Source organism: Neopsephotus bourkii, unplaced genomic scaffold, assembly GCF_033783945.1.
Source record: "Neopsephotus bourkii isolate Nb327-2 ecotype Australia unplaced genomic scaffold, CSIRO-AGI_Nbou_v1 NB_1205, whole genome shotgun sequence".
Taxonomy (NCBI): domain Eukaryota; kingdom Metazoa; phylum Chordata; class Aves; order Psittaciformes; family Psittacidae; genus Neopsephotus; species Neopsephotus bourkii.
This window is the reverse complement of record NW_026901690.1, coordinates 1-22,865: the sequence shown is the minus strand read 5'-3', so window position 1 is coordinate 22,865 and position 22,865 is coordinate 1. Positions and strand designations below refer to the sequence as shown.

General features: G+C 60.9%; 2 protein-coding genes across 2 annotated transcripts; both read left to right on the top strand.

Moving 5' to 3' along the window:
- Window positions 1–1,722: 1,722 nt before the first annotated feature.
- On the top strand, window positions 1,723–4,170 carry LOC133218164 (zinc transporter ZIP1-like). The gene is made up of 3 exons (XM_061364313.1): window positions 1,723–1,846; window positions 2,577–2,707; window positions 3,610–4,170. The coding sequence occupies exons 1-3, from the start codon at window positions 1,723–1,725 to the stop codon at window positions 4,168–4,170; spliced, it is 816 nt and encodes a 271-aa protein (XP_061220297.1).
- Window positions 4,171–5,364: 1,194 nt separating this feature from the next.
- Window positions 5,365–20,085, top strand: LOC133218170 (CREB-regulated transcription coactivator 2-like). Its single transcript, XM_061364322.1, has 14 exons — window positions 5,365–5,556; window positions 8,459–8,560; window positions 10,569–10,685; window positions 11,629–11,690; window positions 11,834–11,902; window positions 12,212–12,312; window positions 13,646–13,675; window positions 13,804–13,868; window positions 13,949–13,998; window positions 15,049–15,293; window positions 17,346–17,542; window positions 18,795–18,971; window positions 19,064–19,229; window positions 19,877–20,085. The coding sequence occupies exons 1-14, from the start codon at window positions 5,365–5,367 to the stop codon at window positions 20,083–20,085; spliced, it is 1,782 nt and encodes a 593-aa protein (XP_061220306.1).
- Window positions 20,086–22,865: the final 2,780 nt, after the last annotated feature.

The following is a 22,865-nucleotide window of genomic DNA, read 5'->3' as shown; positions in this document are numbered from 1 at the left end:
CATCCCTTTCTGTTCCTGCTTGTCCCTTCTCGCTGCTGCCTGTCCCATCCCATCCCATCCCATCCCATCCCATCCCATCCCATCCCATCCCATCCCATCCCATCCCATCCCATCCCATCCCATCCCATCCCTGTCCTTTCCCATCCCTTTCTGTTCCTGCCTGTCCCTTTCCCATCCCCTTCACCGGTAGCGGCTCCCCCCCCGCCTCCATCACCGGGGCCGCCCCTTGGGTACCACCCCTCCGGGAACGGGGATAACGGAGCACGTGTGCGCGTTCTCGTTTCCTATTGGCTGGCGCGGGCGTCGTGTAGCGGCTACTCGCGTTTCTATTGGCTGAGGCTCGTGAGGCCCCGCCCCTTAGGATCCGCTGGTTGGTGGATGCGATGATGCGATGCAAGGAGCGGTGCGGGGGGGGGGCCTCGATCCCGGTCCTGGGTCCCAGTGCCGGGCCCTGATCCCGGTCCTTGAACCCGCTCCCAGTTCTGGATCCCGGATCCTGCTCGATCCCGCTCCCAGTTCTTTATCCCAGTCCCAATTCCCCGTCTCTGACTCTGGTCCCCAACCCCAGTCCTTTATCACGGTCCCGAGTTCCGGTCCCCTATCCCGGTCCTTGATCCCGATCCCAGCCTTTTATCCCGATCCTTGATGCTGATTCCGGTCCCTTATCCTGATCCCAGCTCTTTATGCTGGTCCCTGATCCTTGATCCCAATCCCGGTCCCTTATCCTGATCCCTGCCCTTTATCCTGATCCCATATCCTGATCACTGACCTTGATCCCAATTCTGGTCCCATATCTTGGTCTGGGTCCTTGATCCCAATCCCGATCCCTTATCCTGATCCCTGCCCTTCATCCCGGTCTCTGATCCCAATCCTGATCCCTTATCCCGATCCCAGTCCCTTATCATGATCCTGGTCCCTGATCCCGAGCCGTGATGCTGGTCATGGTCCTTGATCCTGATCCCTTGTTGTCATCCCTGCTCTTTATCCTGATCCCTGATCCCAGTCCCTGTCTCTGATCCCAATCCCCGTCCTTGATCCCGGTCCCTTCCCTTTACCCCAGCCTTTGATCCAAGTCCCGGTCCCTTGTCCCTGATCCCAATCCCCGTCTCTGATCCTAATCCCGGTCCGTTATTGCGATCCCGCTCCCTTTATCCCGGTCCTTGATCCCAGTCGCGGTCCCTTATCCCGATCCCTTCCCTTTATCCTTGATCCCAATCCTGCTCCCTGCCCTTTATCCCGGTCCTTGATCCCGATCCCAGTCCCTTATCCCTCTCCCTGCCCTTTATCCCTGATCCCAATCCCGATCCCTTCCCTTTATCCCTGTCTCTGATCCCTGATCCCGGTCCCTTATCCCACTCCCTGCCCTTTATCCCGGTCCTTGATCCCAGTCCCGGTCCCTTATCGCGATCCCTTCCCTTTATCGCTGATCCCAATCCCGATCCCTTCCCTTTATCCCTGATCCCGGTCCCTTATCCCGCTCCCTGCCGTTTATCCCGGTCCTCGATCCCAGTCCCGGTCCCTTATCCCGATCCCAGTCCCTTATCGCGATCCCGGTCCCTTATCCCTGATCCCAATCCCCGTCTCTGATCCTAATCCCGGTCCCTTATCGCGATCCCGCTCCCTGATCCCGCTCCCGGTCCCTTATCCGATCCCTTCCCTTTACCCCGCTCCCCAGTTCCGGTCCCCACTTCCCGTTTCCTTCCCCTCCCGCCCGGGCCCGCGATGGCTCCGGGGCCGGGGCCGGGGCCGGGGCCGGGGCTCGGTTCCCTCGCGCTGCGGCTGCTGCTGCCGCTCGCGTGCGGGCTGGGGCCGCTCGGCTGCTTCCGGCGGCACCGCGGGGGCACCGGTAACGGGGGGGGGGGGTGTGTGGGGGGGTCTCCATCCCCTCATCCCCTCCCCTCCATCCCATCCCCTTTATCCCGTCCTCTCCATCCCTTCCCCCCCATCCCATCCCCCCCGTCCCATCCCTTCAGCCCATCCTGTCCGTCCCATCCCCTTTACCCAATTCCCTTTACCCTATCCCATCCCCTTTATCCCATCCCCCCCATCCCATCCCTTCATCCCATCCTGTCCATCCCCTTTACCCCATCCCATCCCCTTTATTCAGTCCCCTTTATCCCATCCCCTCATCCCATCTCCTTTATCCAGTCCCCATCCCCTTTATCCCATCCCCTCATTGCATCCCCTTTATCCAATCCTCTTTATCCCATCCCCTACATTCCACCCCCATCCCCTCCATCCCATCCCCTTTATCCAATTCCCTTTATCCTGTCCCCATCCCATCCCCATCCCTTTTATCCAGTCCTCTTAATCCCATCCCCTCCATTCCATCCCCATTCCCTCCATCCTATCCCCTTTATCCTATCCCCTCCATCCCATCCCCTCCATCCCGTCCCCTCATCCCACCCCCCTCATCCAATTCCCTCTATCCCATCCATTCCCATCCCATCCCCACCCCACAGTCCCGGGATGAAGGGGATGGGGGGGGGTTTCCAATGGGATCTGGGGCTCTGCAGGGCCCCTCTAGGGGTGCCATGGGGGGGTCCCAGCCCCATTTCCCCCCCCCCCCCCTCCAGGCCCCCCGAGCCCGCTCCTGCCCCTCCTGAGCTGCTTCGCCGGGGGCGTGTTCCTGGGCACGGCGCTGCTGGAGCTGCTCCCCAGCGCCCTCTGCAGCCTCGGGGCCGCGCTGCAGGGGCTGAGCCTCAGCGTGAGCGAGCGGGGGAGCCCCATAGGGGCCTGTGGGCAAGAGGGGACCCAATGGGGATGGGGTGATGGGGAGGGGATGGGATGGGGACAGTGGGGATGAAGGCAACAGGGAGGGGATAGGGGCATGGGATATGGGCATGGGGTGATGGGGATGGGATGATGAGGATGGAGATGATGGGGTTGGGATGATGTGGATGGAGACAACAGGGATGGGATGATGGGAATGGGGTAATGGGGATGGAGACAATGGGGATGGGGTGATGAGTAGGGGGATGGGAGGTGGGGATGAGGACAGTGGGGATGGAGATGATGGGGATGGGATAATGGGGATGAAGACAATAGGAATGGGATGATGGGGATGGAGACATGGGATGGGGACAGTGGGGATGCGGTGATGAGAGAATGGGATAATGGGGATGAAGACAATAGGAATGGGATGATGGGGATGGGGTGATGGGGATGGCATATGGGCATGGGGTGATGGGAATGGGACAGTGAGGATGGAGATGATGGGGATGGGAATGGGATAATGGGGATTGAGACAATGGGGATGGGGTGATGGGAATGGGATAATGGGGATGGAGGTGATGGGGATGGGATAATGGGGATGGAGATGGTGGGAATAGAGATGATGGGAATGGGATGATGGGGATGGGAATGGGATAATGGGGATGGAGACAATGGGGATGGGGTGATGGGAATGGGATAATGGGGATGGAGGTGATGGGGATGGGATAATGGGGATGGAGATGGTGGGAATAGAGATGATGGGGATGGGATGATGAGGATGGGGATGGGATAATGGGGATGGGATAATGGGGATGGGGTGCTGGGGAGGGGGATGCGGGGCGGGGACGGGACCCTGGCTCCTCCCCATCCCCTTCATCCCCTCCCTCCGCGCAGCCGCAGTTCCCGCTCCCCGCCTTCATCCTCGCGCTCGGCTTCCTCCTCCCGCCGCTGCTGGAGCCAATCGCGATGGAGCCGCTGGCCCCGCCCCTTCCTTTCATCCCGCCGCCGGCCCCGCCCCCTCCGTGCAGCCCCGCCCACTCCATGGCGCTGCTCCTGGCGCTGGGGCTGCGCGAGGCGGAGGCGGGGCCAGGGCTGAGCCCGGCGCTGCTGCTGCACAGCGGGGCCCTAGGGGCGGGGCTCGCCCTGCGCATGCTCAGCGCGGGGCTCCGCCCCCCGGCGGTGGCCGCCGCCCTGCTCGTGCTGGCGGGCGGGGCCGCGCTCGGGGCCGCGCCCGGGGCCGCGCTCGGGGGCGCGCGGGCGGGGCTGGCCCGGGCCGTGCTGCGCGGGCTCGCGGCCGGCGCCTTCCTCTACGTCACGGCGAGGGAGGCCCCGCCCCCGGAGCTGCGGGAGCCGCGGCTGCGCATGCGCGGGGCGCTCCTGCTCCTGGCCGGCTTCGCGCTCGTCTGCGGCGCCCTCCTGGCCCGGGAGCGGGGCCCTCTGACCCCTGACCTCTGACCTGTTCCCCATTCCCTACCCCATATTCCCTGTTTCCCCATTCCCTATCCCCCATTCCCTGTTTTCCATTCCCCATCCCCATTCCCATTCCCTGTTTCCCCGTCCCCATTCCCATTCCCTGTTTCCCCATCCCCATTCCGTTTTCCATTCCCCTTTCCCCATTCCCCATTCCCCATTCCCTGTTTCCCCGTTCCCTATTCCCCATTCCCTGTTTTCCATTCCTCATCCCTATTCCCTATTCCCCATCCCTATTCCCCATTCCCATTCCCTGTTTTCCATTCCCCATTCCCTGTATCAGGAACGGGCATCACTTCCCCACCCCCTCACCCAAGTGCCAAAGGCTCCCCGCATCCCCCCCCCATCCACAGAGGGGGGAACGGAGCTGCTCCCCCCATGGGACCCAAGGATAGGGGGCGGGGTGGGGCGGGCTTGAGCGGGTCCCCCCCTACACACCCCATAAGTGCCTTTATAGGATGGGAGCAACAGCGCCCCCCCCAGGATCGGAGGACGCATTGGATGAATAAAGGACTCGAGCTGATGGGGCTGCCTTTAACTGGGAGGGGGGCACATTGTATCCCCTATAGGGGTATATGGGCTGGGGGGTTCACATTGTACCCCTATAGGGGTATATGGGCTGGGGGGTTCACATTGTACCCCTATAGGGGTATATGGGCTGGGGGGGGTCACATTGTACCCCCCTATAGGGGTATATGGGCTGGGGGGTTCACATTGTACCCCCTATAGGGGTATATGGGCTGGGGGGGTCACATTGTACCTCCTATAGGGCTATATGGGCTGGGGGGGTTCACATTGTACCCCCTATAGGGGTATATGGGCTGGGGACGGTCACATTGTACCCCCTATAGGGGTATATGGGCTGGGGAGGGGTCACATTGTGCCCCCTATAGGGCTCCATAGGGCCCCTCGCCCCTCCCTCGCGTCGCCGCAGTGCACGCTGGGACTTGTAGTTCAGCCCCCTCCCCACCCTTCCCATGAGCGACCTGGGCCTCATCCCCCATCACCCCTTGCGCTCCCTCCGCGGTGCCTGCTGGGACTTGTAGTCCTTCCCCCCGCCCTTTCCCCACCCAATGGGCTGCGGCGCTGGGGCGGACTCCATCCCCCAGCATCCCCCGCGCGGCGGGCGGTGGCGGTAGCGGTAGAAGTGGAGGAGGAAGGGAAGGGGGGGGGGCCAAGATGGCGGCGGCGGCAGGCGCGGGGCCTGGTCCCGGGCCCGGTGCTGGGGCCTCCGGGGCAGGCTCCGGTTCCGGCTCCGGTTCCGGTTCGAACCCCCGTAAGTTCAGCGAGAAGATCGCGCTGCAGAAGCAGCGGCAGGCGGAAGAGACGGCGGCCTTCGAGGAGGTGATGATGGAGCTCGGCTCCACGCGGGTGAGCAGCGCCGCGGCCTGCACCGGGCCTCGCTGAGGGGAGATCGGGGGGAGGCCCTATGGGGGGTGTCTGTAGGGGTGCCTCCCTATAGGGTGTGTATGGGGGTAACCCCCTATGGGGTGTCTATGGGGGTACCCTTCCATAGGGTGTGTATGGGGGAACTCCCTATGGGGTGTCTGTAGGGGTACCTCCCCATAGGTTGTGTATGGGGGTAACCCCCTATGGGGTGTCTATGGGGGTACCCCCTTATGGGGTGTGTATGGGGGAACTCCCTATGGGGTGTCTATAGGGGGTACCTCCTCATAGGGTGTGTATGGGGGTAAGCCCCTATGGGATGTCTATGGGGGTAACCCCCTATGGGGTGTCTATAGGGGTACCCCCCCCATAGGGTGTATATGGGGGTAACCCCCTATGCGGTGTCTATAGGGGTACCCCCCCATAGGGTATCTATAGGGGGTACCCCCTCCATAGGGTGTGTATAGGGGTAACCCCCTATGGGGTGTCCATAGCGTTACCCCCCCCTTAGGGTGTTTATGGGGGTAACCCCGCTATACGGTGTCTATGGGGGGTACCCCCCCATTGGATGTCTATAGGGGGTACCCACTATGGGGTGTGTATGCGGGGGTGACTATAGGGGGTACACCTCCATAGGGTGTCTATAGGGGTACCCCCGCTATAGGGTGTCTATGGGGGATACCCCCCCATTGGATGTCTGTGGGGGGTACTTCCTCATGGGGTGTCTTATGGGGATATCTCCCCCAATGGATGTCTATAGGGGGTACCCCCTTATGGGATGTGTATGTGGGGGTGTCTATAGGGTGTACCCCCTATGGGGTGACTATGGGGGTGCCCCCCCATGGGCTGCAGAGGGCTTGGTGTTCCCATGGGAAGCACTGGATGCTCTGTCCCTGGCTTGGCTTCCACTGGGCTGGAGCCTGGGAAGAGAGGTATGGAGCAGATCCCATTGGGATGGGGATGGGAATGGGAATGTGGTGTGCTCTGAGGGGAATGCCATAGGGACGGCTGGGATTGCCATAAGGACGGCTGGAATTGCCATAGGGATGGCTGGGATTGGCATAGGAACGCCTGGAAATGCCATAGGAATGGCTGGGAATACTATAGGGAAGGCTGGGAATGCCATACAGAAGGCTGGGAATGCCATAGGGATGCCTGGGAATGTTATAGGGATGGCTGGGATTGGCATAGGTACGGCTGGGAATGCTATAGGGAAGACTGGGAATGCCATAGGGATGGATGGGAATGCCATAGGAATGGCTGGGATTGGCATAGGGGAGGCTGGGAATGCCATAGGGACGGCTGGGAATGCCATAGGGACGGATGGGAATGCCATAGGGACGGATGGGAATGCCATAGGGATGGCTGGGATTGGCATAGGGACGGCTGGGAATGCTGTGGTTTGGGGTATGGAGCCAGGCCGGGCCAAGCCGGGTGATGGGATTCCCATTCATTCCCATTGGAGCCATGGGATGGGTCAGCTCCAGGAGCATGGGGGCGGTGCCAGGAACGCTTGGGATCAGTGGGAATTGGTGTGTGTGGGGGGGTGTTTGGGTTGGGAATCCCACCGGAAGGCAGCGATCCCATGGGATCCTCCTGGCGGGATTCCCATAGATCCCAATGGGAACGGCGGGAGGCTCCGGGCTGTGTTTGCAGAGCAAACAGGCGGTTAATGTGCAGCCATGCCCGGGATCCCGCTCCCTTTGGGATCGGGGTCCCCACGCGAGGCTCAGCCCCCATTGCTGGCATCCATAGGGATGAGGGCAGCTCCTCCGCGCGCTCCTATGGGATTCCCAATGGGATTTGGGGTAGCTGGAGCCTGCTTCCCTGCTGGAATTGCCTTGGGATTGCATTGGTGCCGTTATCCCAGCTGGGGTTCGGGGATCCCTCCATCCCAATGGGATGCTCCCTTGGGGGGGTGGGGGGGATCCCTGCCCTATTCATTCCCCTATTCGTGCTCTATTCCCCTCCCATTCCTGCCCTATTATTGCTCTATTCCTGCCCTATTTCTTCTGTTCCCTCCCTATTCCTAGCCCATTCCTGCCCTATTATTCGTCTATTCCTGGCTTATTCTTTCCCCTATTCTTGCCTTATTCCCACCCCATTCCCTTCCTATTCCTCCCTGTTATTGCCTTATTCCTTCTCCTGTTCCTACCGCATTCCTGCTCTGTTACTGCTGTATTCCTCCCCTATTCCTTCCCCTATTCGTGCCCTATTCCCACCCCATTCTTGCCCTATTATTGTTCTATTCCTTCCTATTCCTTCCCCTATTCCTCCCTTATTCCCACTCCATTCCTGCATTATTCCTGCTCCATTCCTTTCTAATCTTGCCCTATTATTGCCTTATTCTCACCCTATTCATGCCCTATTTCCTCTCCTTTCCTGTCCTATTCATACCATGTTATTGCTTTATTCTTTCCCCTATTCTTGTCCTATTCCTTCTCCTGTTCCTTCCCCTATTCCTGCCCTGTTATTGCCCTATTCCGGCCCTATTCCTTCCCCTATTCCTGCCCTATTCCTGCTCTATTCCCCCCCATTCCTGCCCTGTTATTGCCCTGTTCCTTCCCCTATTCCTGCTCTATTCCCATCCCATTCCTGCCCTATTATTGCTCTATTCCTGCCCCTGTTCCTTCCCCTATTCCTGCCCCTATTCCTTCCCCTATTCCTGCCCTATTCCTTCCCCTATTCCTGCCCTATTCCTTCCCCTATTCCTTCCCCTATTCCTTCCCCTGTTCCTTCCCCTGTTCCTTCCCGTATTCCTTCCCGTATTCCTTCCCGTATTCCTTCCCCTATTCCTTCCCCTATTCCTTCCCCTTTCCCCGCCCCATTCCCGCTATCCCTAGGGATGCTCTGGGAGCATCCCAGCATCCCGGCTCCCTGCTCCCAGTTGCAGGCCCAGAAGCTGCGGCTGGCGCACAGCCGGGGGCCCTATTACAGCGGCTCCCTCCCCAACGTCAACCAGCTGGGCAGCGGCGTTCCCGACTTCCAGGTGAGCTCCGGGATGGGACTGGGATGGGACTGGGATGGGACTGGGATGGGACTGGGGGATCCGTGGGGATAGCGTGGAACCATGGAGGGGGGCGTTGGGATGGAGCTCAGGGACAGGGTGGAGGGGGCGGGAGCTGAGCTCCGAGGGGATGGGTGGGATATAGGGGAAGGGATGGGATAAGGGGGAAAGGATGGGATGAAAAGGAAGGGATGGGATAAGAGGAAACGGATGGGATAAGAGGGAAGGGATGGGATAAAAGGGAAGTAATGGGGTAAGAGGAAATGGATGGGATAAGAGGGAAGGGATAAGCTAAGAAGAGAGGGATGGGATAACAGGAAAAGGATGGGATAAGAGGGAAGAGATGGGATGAGAGAGATGGGATAAGAGGGAAGGGATGGGATAAAAAGGAAGGGATGGGATAAAAGAGAAGTAATGGGGTAAGAGGAGACGGATGGGATAAGAGGGAAGAGATGGGATAAGTGGAAAAGGGTGGGATAAGAGGGAAGGGGTGGGATAAAAGGGAAGGGATGGGATAAGAGGAAAAGGATGGGATAAGAGGGAAGAGGTGGGATGAAACGGATGGGATAACGGGGAAGGGACTGGATAAAAGGGATGGGATAAGGGGGAAAAGATGGGATGAAAAGGAAGCGATGGGATAAAAGGGAAGTAATGGGGTAAGAGGAAATGGATGGGATAAGAGGGAAGAGATGGGATGAAAGGGATGGGATAAGAGGGAAGGGATGGGATAAGAAGACAGGGATGGGTAAGAGGGAAGAGATGGGATGAAAGGGATGGGATAAGAGGAAAAAGATGGGATAAGAGGATAGGGATGGGATGAAAGGGATGGGATGAGAGGAAGCGGCCTCAGGCTGCGCCAGAGGGGGTTTATTGGGATGAGTTGGTCCAGTGAGGAGCAGTCGGGATCGGGACAGGGAATGGGGCAGCCTCCATCCATGCAGCGTTCCCAGTGCATGCTGGGAATGGTTGGGCTTGAGCTGGTTCATTCCATGATTCCATGATCCCTGTGGCGGCGGAAGGGCCCCATCCCGACCCCATCCCAGCCCCATCCCGACCCCATCCCAGCCCCATCCCGACGCCATCCCAGCCCCATCCCGACCCCATCCCGACCCCATCCCGACCTCACCCAACCCCATCCCGGACCCATCCCGGCCCCATCCCTGCCCCATCCCGGCCCCATCCCTGCCCCATCCCGGCCCAATCCCGGCCTCATCCCAGCCTCATCCCGACCTCATCCCGACCCCATCCCGGCCCCATCCCGGCCCCATCCCGACCTCATCCCAGCCCCATCCCTGCCCCATCCCAGCCCCATCCCTGCCCCATCCCAGTCCCATCCCAGCCCCATCCCAGTCCCATCCCAGTCCCATCCCAGCCCCATCCCAGTCCCATCCCAGCCCCATCCCAGCCCCATCCCAGTCCCATCCCAGCCCCATCCCAGCCCCATCCCAGCCCCATCCCGACCCCATCCCGACCCCATCCAGACCTCACCCCGACCTCATCCCTGCCCCATCCCTGCCCCATCCCGACCCCATCCCGACCCCATCCCGGCCCCATCCCGAGCTCCGACCTCATCCCTGCCCCATCCCGGCCCCATCCCGACCCCATCCCGACCCCATCCCGGCCCCATCCCGACCTCACCCAACCCCATCCCTGCCCCATCCCGACCCCATCCCGTCCCCATCCCGGCCCCATCCCAGCCCCATCCTGACCCCATCCCGACCTCACCCAACCCCATCCCTGCCCCATCCCGACCCCATCCCAGCCCCATCCTGACCCCATCCCGACCTCACCCAACCCCATCCCGACCCCATCCCGACCCCATCCCGACCTCACCCGACCCCATCCCAGCCGCATCCCGACCCCATCCCAGCCGCATCCTGACCCCATCCCAGCCGCATCCCGACCCCATCCCAGCCCCATCCCGACCCCATCCCAGCCCCATCCCGACCCCACCCCACCCCCACCCCCCTCACCCCTGTCTCATCCCCAGGGCCCGCTGCATTCCCCGCTGGATTCCACGCGGAGCACCCGGCACCATGGCCTGGTGGAGCGGGTGCAGCGGGACCCGCGCCGGATGGTGTCCCCCCTGCGCCGCTACGTGCGCCACATATCCTTTAGCCCGGAGGCCTTCCGGGGGACCGGCACCTCTGGGTAGGCGGCATTCCCATGGGATCAGCGGCGTTCCCATGGGATCAGCGGCATTCCCATGGGATCAGCGGCATTCCCATGGGATCAGCGCCTCTGGGCAGGCAGCATTCCCATGGGATCAGCGGCATTCCCGTGGGATCAGCGCCTCTGGGTAGGCGGCATTCCCATGGGATCAGCGGCATTCCCATGGGATCAGCGGCATTCCCGTGGGATCAGCGGCATTCCCATGGGATCAGCGCCTCTGGGCAGGCAGCATTCCCATGGGATCAGCGGCATTCCCGTGGGATCAGCGGCATTCCCATGGGATCAGCGGCATTCCCATGGGCTCGGCGGCATTCCCGTGGGATCAGCGGCATTCCCGTGGGATCAGCGGCATTCCCGTGGGATCAGCGGCATTCCCGTGGGATCAGTGGCATTCCCGTGGGATCAGCGGCATTCCCATGGGATCAGCACCTCTGGGTAGGCGGCATTCCCATGGGATCAGCGGCATTCCCATGGGATCATCACCTCTGGGCAAGCGGTATTCCCGTGGGATCAGCGGCATTCCCATGGAATCAGTGTCTCTGGGCGGGCGGCATTCCCATGGGATTGGTGGCATTCCCATGGGCTCAGTGCCTCTGGGTAGGAGCCATTCCCATGGGATCAGCACCTCCAGGCAGGCAGCATTCCCACGGGATCAGTGCCTCTGGGCAGGTGGCATTCCCATGGGATCAGCAGCATTCCCATGGGATCAGTGCCTGTGTGCGGGCAGCATTCCCATGGGGTCAGCAGCATTCCCATGGGATCAGTGCCTCTGTGCAGGCGGCATTCCCATGGGATCAGCAGCATTCCCATGGGATCAGCAGCATTCCCATGGGATCAGCCCCTCCGGATACCCTTGTTCTCCCTTAACGCGCCCGCACATCGACAGCTCTCCCTATGGACCCACGTACCTGTCGCCCCCCCCCGAGCCCAGCTGGAGGAGGTAAATTCCCCCTTTCCCCGGGCTCCCAGCATTGGGATCGGGAATGGCGGCTCCTGCTTTATCCAGAGGGATAAAGGCCGGGAATGGGGTGAGGCTGCCCCGGATCAACCCCTTCCCAAGTTAACCCTGACCCTTTCCCTAAGGACCATGCCCTGGGGGAACTTCCCGATGGAAAAGGGCCATTTGTTCCGCCTGCCCTCGGCTCTCAACAGGTCAGTGCTTGCCTGCATCCCGCTTTTCCTCCCTTCCTTCCCTAGGGGTCGCTATGGGGCTGGGGATGGGAAAGGGCTCCATGGGGATCATCCCCTTTTAGGGGCCTCCATCCCTTTGGATGCTGGGATGCAGGAGCCAGAGCATCCCTTTGGGATCCCCATGGAGGGATGGGGTGGGGGGGGGTGCTTATGGCAGCTCCTGCTCCATCGCTCCCAACCGGATCCCATGGGATAAGGCTGGGGGGGGGGGGGGGTCTGGTGGCCTCTTCCCAATGGGAATTCCCATCCTGATCCCGCTGTCTCCCGCAGGACGAATTCCGACTCCGCTCTGCACACGAGCGCCCTGAACCCCGGCCCCCAGGACCCCTTCCTGGGCCCCACACAGGGACCCCCCGCGCCCGGGCGCCGCGGTGAGAGCCCCACAGCGAGCGCATGGACCTGACCCCCCCCATCCCCTTGTGTCCATCCCATTGTGTCCATCCCCTTGTGTGCGTCCCATTGGATCTGTCCCCTTGTGTCCATCCCCTTGTGTCCATCCCCTTGTGTCCGTCCCATTGGATCTGTCCCCTTGTGTCCATCCCCTTGTGTCCATCCCCTTGTGTCCATCCCCTTGTGTCCATCCCATTGGATCCGTCCCATTCTGTCCATCCCCTTGTGTCCATCCCCTTGTGTCCATCCCCTTGTGTCCATCCCCTTGTGTCCATCCCCTTGTGTCCATCCCCTTGTGTCCATCCCATTGTATCCCTCCCATTGGATCCGTCCCATTCTGTCCGTCCCATTGTATCCATCACAGTGTGCCCATCCCCTTGTGTCCATCCCATTGTATCCCTCCCATTGGATCCGTCCCATTCTGTCCATCCCCTTGCGTCCATCACCCTGCGCCCATCCCCTTGTGTCCGTCCCGTTGTATTCGTCCCCTTGTGTCCATCCCATTGTGTCCATCCCCCTGTATCCATTTCCACCCTCCTGTATCCATCCCCCTGTATCCATCTCCTTGTGTCCATCCTCATACCCTTGTATCCATCCCCTTTTGTCCATCTCCTTGTATCCATCCCCATCCCATTGTATCCATCCCCATCCATCCCCTTGTATCCATCCCCATCCCATTGTATCCATCCCCCGTATCCATCCCCTTGTATCCATCCCCATCCCATTGTATCCATCCCCCTATATCCATCCCCTTGTATCCATCCCCATCCCATTGTATGCATCCCCCTGTATCCATCCCCTTGTATCCATCCCCATCCTATTGGATCCCTCCCCCTGTATCCATCCCCATCCCGTTGGATCCATCCCCTTGTACCCATCTCCTTGTATCCATCCCTATCCCCTGTATCCATCCTCCTTTATCCATCTCCTTGTATCCATCCCCATCCCATTGGATCCCTCCCCCTGTATCCATCCCCATCCCATTGGATCCCTCCCCTTGTATCCATCCCATTGGACATCCCCTGATCCATCCCCATCCCATTGGATCCATCCCCTGCATCCATCCCCATCCCATTGGATCCATCCCCTGCATCCATCCCCATCCCATTGGATCCCTCTCCCTATATCCATCCCCATCCCATTGGATCCATCCCCTGCATCCATCCCCATCCCATTGGATCCCTCCCCCTGTATCCATCCCCATCCCATTGGATCCATCCCCATCCCATTGGATCCATCCCCATTCCATTGGATCCATCCCCTGCATCCATCCCCATCCCATTGGCTCCATCACCATCCCCTCCTCTCTTCCAGGTTTCCTGGATGGGGATGTCGACAGCAAAGGTGAGCCCCACATCCCAGATCCCAACCCCGTGTCCCCCCCCATACATTGGGGTGCACTGGGGGGGGGGGGTTGCTCCGTGCCCCTCACCCCCATTCCCGATGCCTCTTCCCAGTGTTCCTTTTCCAAGTGCCTCCCATTGAAGAGACCTTCGATGATCCCAAGCCCCCGCTGAAGCCTTGGGACACCCGGAAGGTGGGAGAGGGGTGGGAATGGTTGGGATGGGGGGGCTGCACCCCACGCCCATCCTGCCCTCACCGCCTTCCTCCCCACAGCTCTCCTCATCCTCAGCTCGGCCGCGCTCCTGCGAGGTCCCGGGCATCCAGTGAGTGCTTGGGAACGGATTGGGAGTGAACTGGGAATGGCTTGGGAATGGATTGGGAATGGATTGGGAGTGAACTGGGAATGGCTTGGGAATGGATTGGGAATGGCTTGGGAGTGAACTGGGAATGGTTTGGGAATGGTTTGGGAATGGATTGGGAGTGAACTGGGAATGGCTTGGGAATGGATTGGGAATGGATTGGGAGTGGTTTGGGAATGGTTTGGGGATGGTTTGGGGATGGTTTGGGGTGTGGGAATGGTTTGGGAATGGTTTGGGAATGGATTGGGATTGGGATGGATTGGGAATGGATTGGGAATGGATTGGGATGATGTTTGGGGATGGTTTGGGGATGGATTGGGGATGATTTGGGGATGGTGGGGATGGTTTGGGAATGGATTGGGAATGGATTGGGAATGGTTTGGGAATGGTTTGGGGATGGTTTGGGGATGGTTTGGGGATGGTTTGGGGATGGATTGGGAATGGTTTGGGAATGGTTTGGGAATGGATTGGGAATGGATTGGGAGTGAACTGGGAATGGATTGGGAATGGTTTGGGGATGGTTTGGGGATGGATTGGGAATGGTTTGGGGATGGTTTGGGGATGGTTTGGGGATGGATTGGGGATGGTGGGGATGGATTGGGAATGGTTTGGGAATGGTTTGGGAATGGATTGGGAATGGATTGGGAGTGAACTGGGAATGGATTGGGAATGGTTTGGGGATGGTTTGGGGATGGTTTGGGGATGGATTGGGAATGGTTTAGGGATGGTTTGGGAATGGTTTGGGAATGGTTTGGGAGTGAGCTGGGAATGGCTTGGGAATGGTTTGGGAATGGCTTGGGAATGGATTGGGAGTGAACTGGGAATGGTTCGGGAGTGCTGTGGGCAGGGGGGGCTGCGGGCGGGGGGGGGCTGCGGGCGGGGGGGGCTCTGGGCAGGGGGGGGCTGCGGGTGGGGGGGGTTCTGGGCAGGGGGGGCTCTGGCCGGGGGGGGCTCTGGACAGGGGGGGCTGCGCCCCCGGTTCCATTCCCAGCCTCTCCCCCTCTCCCCCTCCAGCGTTTTCCCATCCCCGGACCCCGCCGCTCCCGGGCCCCTGCTCCCGCCCGCGCTCAGCACCGGGGGCTCCCTCCCCGACCTCACCTCCCTGCACTTCCCCTCCCCGCTGCCCACGCCCCTGGACCCCGAGGAGGGGCCCTTCCCGAGCCTGGGCTCCTGCGGCAGCACCGGGAACCTCACCAGCACCATGACCCAGCTGGGCATCAGCGGCACCATGGCGCTGGCGCCCCCGTACGACGCCCAAGGTGCGGCAATGGGGTGCGCTGGGGCGTGCTGGGGTGCACTGGGATGGACTGGGAGGCACTGGGGGGATGCGCTGGGATGTACTGGGAGGCACTGGTGGGATGTGCTGGGATGCGCTGGGGCGTGCTGGGATGCACTGGGATGGACTGGGAGGCACTGGGGGGATGCACTGGGATGCACTGGTGGGATGTGCTGGGATGTGCTGGGATGCGCTGGGGTGTGCTGCGATGCACTGCGGTGTACTGGGAGGCACTGGTGGGATGTGCTGGGATGCACTGGGAGGCACTGGTGGGATGTGCTGGGATGTACTGGGAGGCACTTGGGGGATGTGCTGGGATGTACTTGGAGGCACTGGTGGGACGTGCTGGGATGCACTGAGACGTGCTGGGATGGACTGGGATGTACTGGGAGGCACTGGTGGGATGCGCTGGGATGTACTGGGAGGCATTGGTGGGATGTGCTGGGATGCACTGGGACGTGCTGCGATGCACCGGGATGTACTGGGAGGCACTGCTGGGATGTGCTGGGATGCACTGGGACGTGCTGGGATGCATTGGTGGGATGTGCTGGGATCCATTGCGATGCGCTGGGACGCATTGCTGGGATGTGCTGGGATGCACTGGGATGTGCTGGGATGCTTTGGGGGGATGTGCTGGGATGCATTGGGGTGCACTGGGATGTGCTGGGATCCATTGGGATGCACTGGGATGCACTGGGATGCATTGGGATGCGCTGGGTTACACTGGGATGTGCTGGGATGCATTGGGGTGCATTGGATTGCATTGGTGGGATGCACTGGGATGCATTGGGATGTGCTGGGATGCATTAGGATGCATTGCGATGCGCTGGGATGTACTGGGATGCTCTGGATGAGCATCCCTGTGCTGAGATGCATTGGGACGCATTGGAATGGGCTGGGATGCATTGGGATGGGCTGGGATGCATTGGGATGGGCTGGGATGCATTGGGATGGGCTGGGTGGGATGTGCTGGGTGGCTGGAACAGCCCCTTAAGACAGGAGCGTGCGCAAGGGGTTGGGGGTATCCCGGTGATCCCAGTTTGGGAATGCTGCTGCGTTTCCAAGGTGGAGCATCCCTGGGATGTGTGCGTGTATCCCAGCGCTAATCCCAAGGGATGCGCCTGTATCCCAGCGCTAATCCCAAGGGATGCGCCTGTATCCCAGTACTAATCCCAAGGAATGCGCCTGTATCCCAGTACTAATCCCAAGGGATGCGCCTGTATCCCAGTACTAATCCCAAAGGATGCGCATGTATCCCAGTACTAACCCCAAGGGATGCGTGGGTATCCCAGTACCAATCCCATGGGATGCGCGTGTATCCCAGTACTAATCCCAAGGGATGCGCGTGTATCCCAGTACCAATCCCAAGGGATGCACGCGTGTATCCCAGTACTAATCCCAAGGGATGCGCGTGTATCCCAGTACTAATCCCAAGGGATGCGCCTGTATCCCAGTACTAATCCCAAGGGATGCGCGTGTATCCCAGTACTAATCCCAAGGGATGCGCCTGTATCCCAGTACTAATCCCAAGGGATGCGCGTGTATCCCGGTACTAATCCCAAGGGATGCGCGTGTATCCCAGTACTAATCCCATGGGATGCATGTGTATCCCAGCACTAATCCCAAGGGATGCGCGCGTATCCCGGTACTAATCCCAAAGGATGCGCACGCATCCTGGTAGTAATCCCACAGGATGCGCCTGTATCCCAATACTAACCAAAGGATGCGCGTGCATCCCAGTACTAATCCCATGGGATGCACCTGTATCCCAGTACCAATCCCAAGGGATGTGCCTGTTCCCCCATGCTGTTCCCATGGCGCTCCCATCTCCATCCCATCTCCATCCCATCCCCCCCCATTCCCCCCCATTCCCTCGGGTAACTCCTCCTCTCCTCTTCTCTCCCCGCAGGCCTGGCCCCGGCCCTGCCCCCCCCCCTCACCCCCCCGGCCCTGCCCAGCCCCGGCCTCCCCCCCCTTTCCTCCTCCTCCTCCTCCTCCTCCTCCTCCTTCCCCCCCCAGGCCCCGCCCCTTCCAGGCTCCTCCGCCCGGCACCGGGGCCCCCCCACCCTGGCCTTGGGGGGCGAGAGCCGGCGCCAGCTCCCAAACCACCGCTTCCCGCCGGCCCCGGCACCGGCACCGGCACCGGCCCTGCCGCAGGCACAGCCGCAGCCACAGGCACAGGCACAGGCACAGGCACAGATACAGGCACAGGCACTTCCCAACAGCGCCCAGGTACGCGCCCGCACCCACACCTGCACCCACAGGGCAGCAGCACAGCCCTCAGCCCCCCCCCTCCTCCTCTTCCTCCCCTTCCTCTTCCCTTTCCCCTTCCTCCTCTTCCTCCTCCTCCCCTTCCCCTCTTCCTCCTCCTCCTCTTCCCTTTCCTCCCCTTCCTCCCCTTCCTCCCCTTTCTCCTCCTCCCCTTCCTCCCTTTCCTCTTCCTCCTCCTCTTCCTCCTCTTCCCCCCTCCTTCCTCCTCGCCCTCCTTCCCCCTTCTTCCCCCTTCCCCCTTCTTCCCCCTTCCTTCTCTTTGCTCTCCCTCTTCTTCCCCTTCCGTCCCCTTTCTCCTCCTCTTCCTCCTTTTCCTTCTTCTCTTCCTTCCTCTTCCTCCTTTTCCTCTTCTTCCTTTTCCTCTTCCCCCCTCCCTTCTCCTCTTCCTCCTCCTTCCTTTCCTTTCTCCCCCTCCTCTTCCTCCTCTTCCCCTTCCGCCCCCTTTGTCCTCCTCTTCCCCTTCTCCTCTTCCTTCTCCCTTTCCTCTTCCTCCTTCTCCTCTTCCTCCTCTTCCTCCTCCTGCTCCTCTTCGCCCTCTTCCTTTCTCCTCTTCCTCCTCCTCCTCCGTGTCTTTGTGTCCATCCTCATCTCAATCACAACCCCATGACACCCAATGGAGCCTCCCTCCACTTCCTATGGAGCCTCCCTCCATCCCTATGGAGCCTCCCTCCATCCCTATGGAGCCTTCCTCCATCCCTATGGAGCCTCCCTCCGCTTCCTATGGAGCCTCCCTCCATCCCTATGGAGCCTCCCTCCGTCCCTATGGAGCCTCCCTCCATCCCTATGGAGCCTCCCTCCATCCCTATGGAGCCTCCCTCCATCCCTATGGAGCCTCCCTCCGTCCCTATGGAGCCTCCCTCCATCCCTATGGAGCCTCCCTCCATCCCTATGGAGCCTCCCTCCATCCCTATGGAGCCTTCCTCCATCCCTATGGAGCCTTCCTCCATCCCTATGGAGCCTCCGTCCCTATGGAGCCTCCCTCCATCCCTATGGAGCCTCCCTCCATGGGGTGATGATGAGCAAGGACCCCACATCCCTCTTGGGATGCCCCCCCCGATGATTCCCTATGGGAATCTCCCCCCTATGGCTCCCAACCCATGGGGGCTGCACTGGGGGGTGGGGATGGAGGGCTCCCCATTGCCCCCCCCACCCCGCTATGGGGCAGTGTGGGGGGGGGGATCCCCCCTGACCCCCATCTCTCGCTCTCTCCTAGGGGGTCCCATTGGACAGCACCAAGCTGGGGGCCGAGCAGCGCCTGCCCCCTTACCCCTACCCCCAGCCCGGCCTCCTCCTGCCCCACAGAGCCCCCCCCGCCCCACAAGTGCTGCCCAGCGCCGCCCCACAGCTGCCCCCCCACTACCAGCCTCTGGGGGACTTCGCCTTGGGCACTGTGAGTCTATGGGGCGCGGATGTGGGGCAGGGGAAGTGGGGGGGGGGGATGGATCCCATTAACATCCATTTAATCCCGCTTCTCCTTCCCAGTTTGAGCAGTTTGGGATGGGCGAAGGCTCCGGGGGCCTGGGCTTCCCCGAGGATTTGGGCTACCAAGAGAGCGAAGGGGGCTACGAGCCCCCCCCCATCCTGGCCCGCCCGCCCCATAGCAACTGCAGCCGGCACGGGGGGAGCGTGCCCAGCATCCTCCTGCCAGGTGGGCACCCGTGGCCGTTCCCATTGGGATCGTGGGATCATGGACACCCCCCCCTTATCTCCCATTGGGATAAAGGGACCCTGACCCCCCTGTATCTCCCATTGGGATAAAGGCATCCTGACCCCCCCCATTTATCCCCATGGGGCAATGGGACCCTCACCCCCCCATTTACCCTCATGGAGCAATGGGACCCTGACCCCCCTTTATCTCCCATTGGGATAATGAGACCCTGACCCCCCCATTTACCCCCATGGGGCAATGAGACCCTGACCCCCATTTACCCCTATGGGGCAATGAGACCCTGACCCCCCTTTATCTCCCATTGGGATAATGGGATTCTGACCCTCCCATTTACCCCCATGGTGCAATGGGCCCCTGACCCCCCCATTAATCCCTATGGGGCAATGGGCCCCTGACCCCCATTAATCCCTATGGGGCAATGAGACCCTGACCCCCATTAATCCCCATGGTGCAATGAGACCCTGACCCCCCCATTTACCCCCATGGGGTAATGGAACCCTGACCCCCCCATTAATCCCTATGGGGCAATGGGCCCCTGACCCCCATTAATCCCTATGGGGCAATGGGCCCCTGACCCCCATTAACCCCTATGGGGCACTGGAACCCTCCCCCTTTCTCTGCCCTAGGGGAGTCCCCGTGCGGGCTGTCCAAGGACATCGCGGCCGCGCTCTCGGGGCTGCCTGGCTTCGAGGTGGAGGCGGTGGGGCTGGGGCTGGAGCAGGAGCTGCGCATCGAGCCCCTGGGGCTGGAGGGGCTCAGTGTGCTCAGCGACCCCGCGGCCCTGCTGCCCGACCCCGCTGTCGAGGACGCCTTCCGCACCGACCGCCTGCAGTGAGGGGGGCACGGGGGGGCTGGGGCCCCATAGACAGCAATGGGGGGGGACGTGCTGTCTGTGAGCCCATAGACACCTATGGGGGGGGCTGGGACCCCATAGACACCTATGGGGGGGGTCTGTGCTGTCTGTGAGCCCATAGACACCTATGGGGGGGGGCTGGGACCCCATAGACACCTATGGGGAGGGACGTGCTGTCTGTGAGCCCATAGACACCTATGGGGGGGGGCTGGGGCCCCATAGACAGCAATGGGGGGGGTGTCTGTGCTCTCTGTGAGCCCATAGACACCTATGGGGGGGCTGGGACCCCATAGACACCTATGGGGAGGGACGTGCTGTCTGTGAGCCCATAGACACCTATGGGGGGGACCGTGCTGTCTGTGAGCCCATAGACACCTATGGGGAGGGACGTGCTGTCTGTGAGCCCATAGACACCTATGGGGGGGGCAGGGATGCTGTTATCCCTATAGACACCAATGGGGGGCGTCTGGGCTCTCTGTGAGCCCATAGACACCTATGGGGGGGGGCTGGGACCCCATAGACACCTATGGGGGGCCAGGGATGCTGTTATCCCTATAGACACCAATGGGGGGCGTCTGGGCTCTCTGTGAGCCTATAGACACCTATGGGGGGCAGTGATGCTGTTATCCCCATAGACACCTATGGGGGGCGTCTGTGCTCTCTGTGACCCCATAGACAGCAATGGGGGGGGCAAGGGTGCTGTTATCCCCATAGACACCTATGGGGGGCGTCTGGGCTCTCTGTGACCCTATAGACACCTATGGGGGGCCAATGATGCTGTTATCCCCATAGACACCAATATGGGGGCAGGGATGCTCTTATCCCCATAGACAGCAATGGGGGGGGGGGTCTGTGCTGTCTGTGAGCCCATAGACACCTATGGGGGGGACCGTGCTCTCTGTGACCCCATAGACACCTATGGGGGGCCAGGGGTGCTCTTAACCCCATAGACAGCAATGGGGGGGATCTGTGAGCCCATAGACACCTATGGGGGGGTCTGTGCTCTCTGTGAGCCCATAGACAGCAATGGGGGGGCAGGGGTGCTGTTACCCCCATAGAGCACAATGGGAGGCCAATGATGCTGTTATCCCCATAGATACCAATGGGAGGCCAGGGATGCTGTTATCCCCATAGACACCAATGGGGGGTGCAGGGGTGCTCTTATCGCCATAGACACCAATGGGGGGCCAATGATGCTGTTGTCCCCATAGACACCAATGGGGGGCCAATGATGCTGTTATCCCCATAGACACCAATGGGGGGCGCAGGGGTGCTCTTACCGCCATAGACACCAATGGGGGGCCAATGATGCTGTTATCCCCATAGAGCACAATGGGGGGCCTAGTGATGCTGTTACCCCCATAGACACCAATGGGGGGCCCAGTGCCGCTATCCCCCCCATAGAGCACAATGTGGGGCCCAGTGATGCTGTTACCCCCATAGACACCAATGGGGGGCCCAGTGCCGCTATCCCCCCATAGAGCACAATGGGGGAGCCAGTGATGCTGTTACCCCCATAGAGCACAATGGGGGGACCTGGTGATGCTGTTACCCCCATAGACACCAATGGGGGGCCAGTGATGCTGTTACCCCCACAGATACCAATAGGGGTGGCCCAGTGGCACTATCCCCCCATATAACCCAATGGGGTGGCCCACTGCCTCTATCCCCCCCATAGAACCCAATGGGGCCATGGGATGCGCCATTGTCTCTATAGGGATGTGCGGGGCCCAGTGGCACTATCCCCCCCATAGAACCTAATGGAGTGCCCCAGTGGCACTGTTCCCCCCATAGACCCCTATGGGGCCATGGGATGCGCCATAGTCCCTATAGGGATGTGAGGGCACTATTCCCCCCCATAGAACCCAATGCGGTGCCCCAGAGGCACTGTTCCCCCCATAGACACCAACGGGGCCATGGGATGCGCCATTGTCCCTATAGGGATGTGAGGGCACTATCCCCCCCCATAGAACCCAATGGGGTGTCCCAGTGGCACTATCCCCCCCCATAGAATCCAATGGGGATGTAGGGTGCCCCATTGTCACTATAGGGGTGTGGGGTACCCCACTAGCACTGCCCCCCCCCATAGACCCCAATGGGGCCATGGGGTCCACCCTTGCCACTGTAGGGATGTGGGGTGCCCCATTGTCACCGTCCCCCCCCCGACCCTGATGGGGTGCCCCATTGGCACTGTTCCCCCCATAGACCCCAATGGGGCCATGGGGTCCGCCATTGTCACTATGGGGATGTGGGGTGACCCATTGTCATTATCCCCCCCATAGGCTTCTGTGGGGATGTGGGGTACCCCATTGTCACTATCCCTCCCATAGACCCCAATGGGGTGTCCATTTGGCACCGTCCCCCCATAGACCCCAATGGGGTTCCCCTTTGACACTATAGGGATGTGGGGTGCCCCTTTGTCACTATGGGGCCATGGGATCCCCATTGTCTCTGTAGGGATGTGGGGTGCCCCATTGTCTCTATGGGGCTATGGGGTCCCCATTGTCTCTATAGGGATGTGGGGTGCCCATTGTCTCTATGGGGCCATGGGCTCCCCATTGTCTCTATGGGGTCCCCATTGTCCCTCTCCCCCCCCAATGGGCTGGAAGGGGGGGTGGGGGGGCTCAGGAGCCCGGCGCTCCCCAGCCCCACAGCGCCCCCCAGCGGGGTCTCCTGTACATAGCCCCATAGGCGGGGGGGGGCAGCTTCTCTTTGTACTCCTTTAATGCCAGATCCTCTTGCTTAAAGTGAACCCCCCGCCC

What these genes read in the sequence shown, in the direction of transcription:
- LOC133218164 (XM_061364313.1), top strand. Translation starts at nt 1,723, where the DNA reads ATGGCTCCGGGGCCGGGGCCGGGGCCGGGGCCGGGGCTCGGTTCCCTC. An exon ending in GCGGCACCGCGGGGGCACCG is followed by an intron (nt 1,847 to 2,576) that starts GTAACGGGGGGG and finishes CCCCCCCTCCAG; the next exon opens with GCCCCCCGAGCCCGCTCCTG. An exon ending in TGCAGGGGCTGAGCCTCAGC is followed by an intron (nt 2,708 to 3,609) that starts GTGAGCGAGCGG and finishes CCCTCCGCGCAG; the next exon opens with CCGCAGTTCCCGCTCCCCGC.
- LOC133218170 (XM_061364322.1), top strand. Translation starts at nt 5,365, where the DNA reads ATGGCGGCGGCGGCAGGCGCGGGGCCTGGTCCCGGGCCCGGTGCTGGG. An exon ending in TGCGCCGCTACGTGCGCCAC is followed by an intron (nt 10,686 to 11,628) that starts ATATCCTTTAGC and finishes ACGCGCCCGCAC; the next exon opens with ATCGACAGCTCTCCCTATGG. An exon ending in CTGCCCTCGGCTCTCAACAG is followed by an intron (nt 11,903 to 12,211) that starts GTCAGTGCTTGC and finishes TGTCTCCCGCAG; the next exon opens with GACGAATTCCGACTCCGCTC.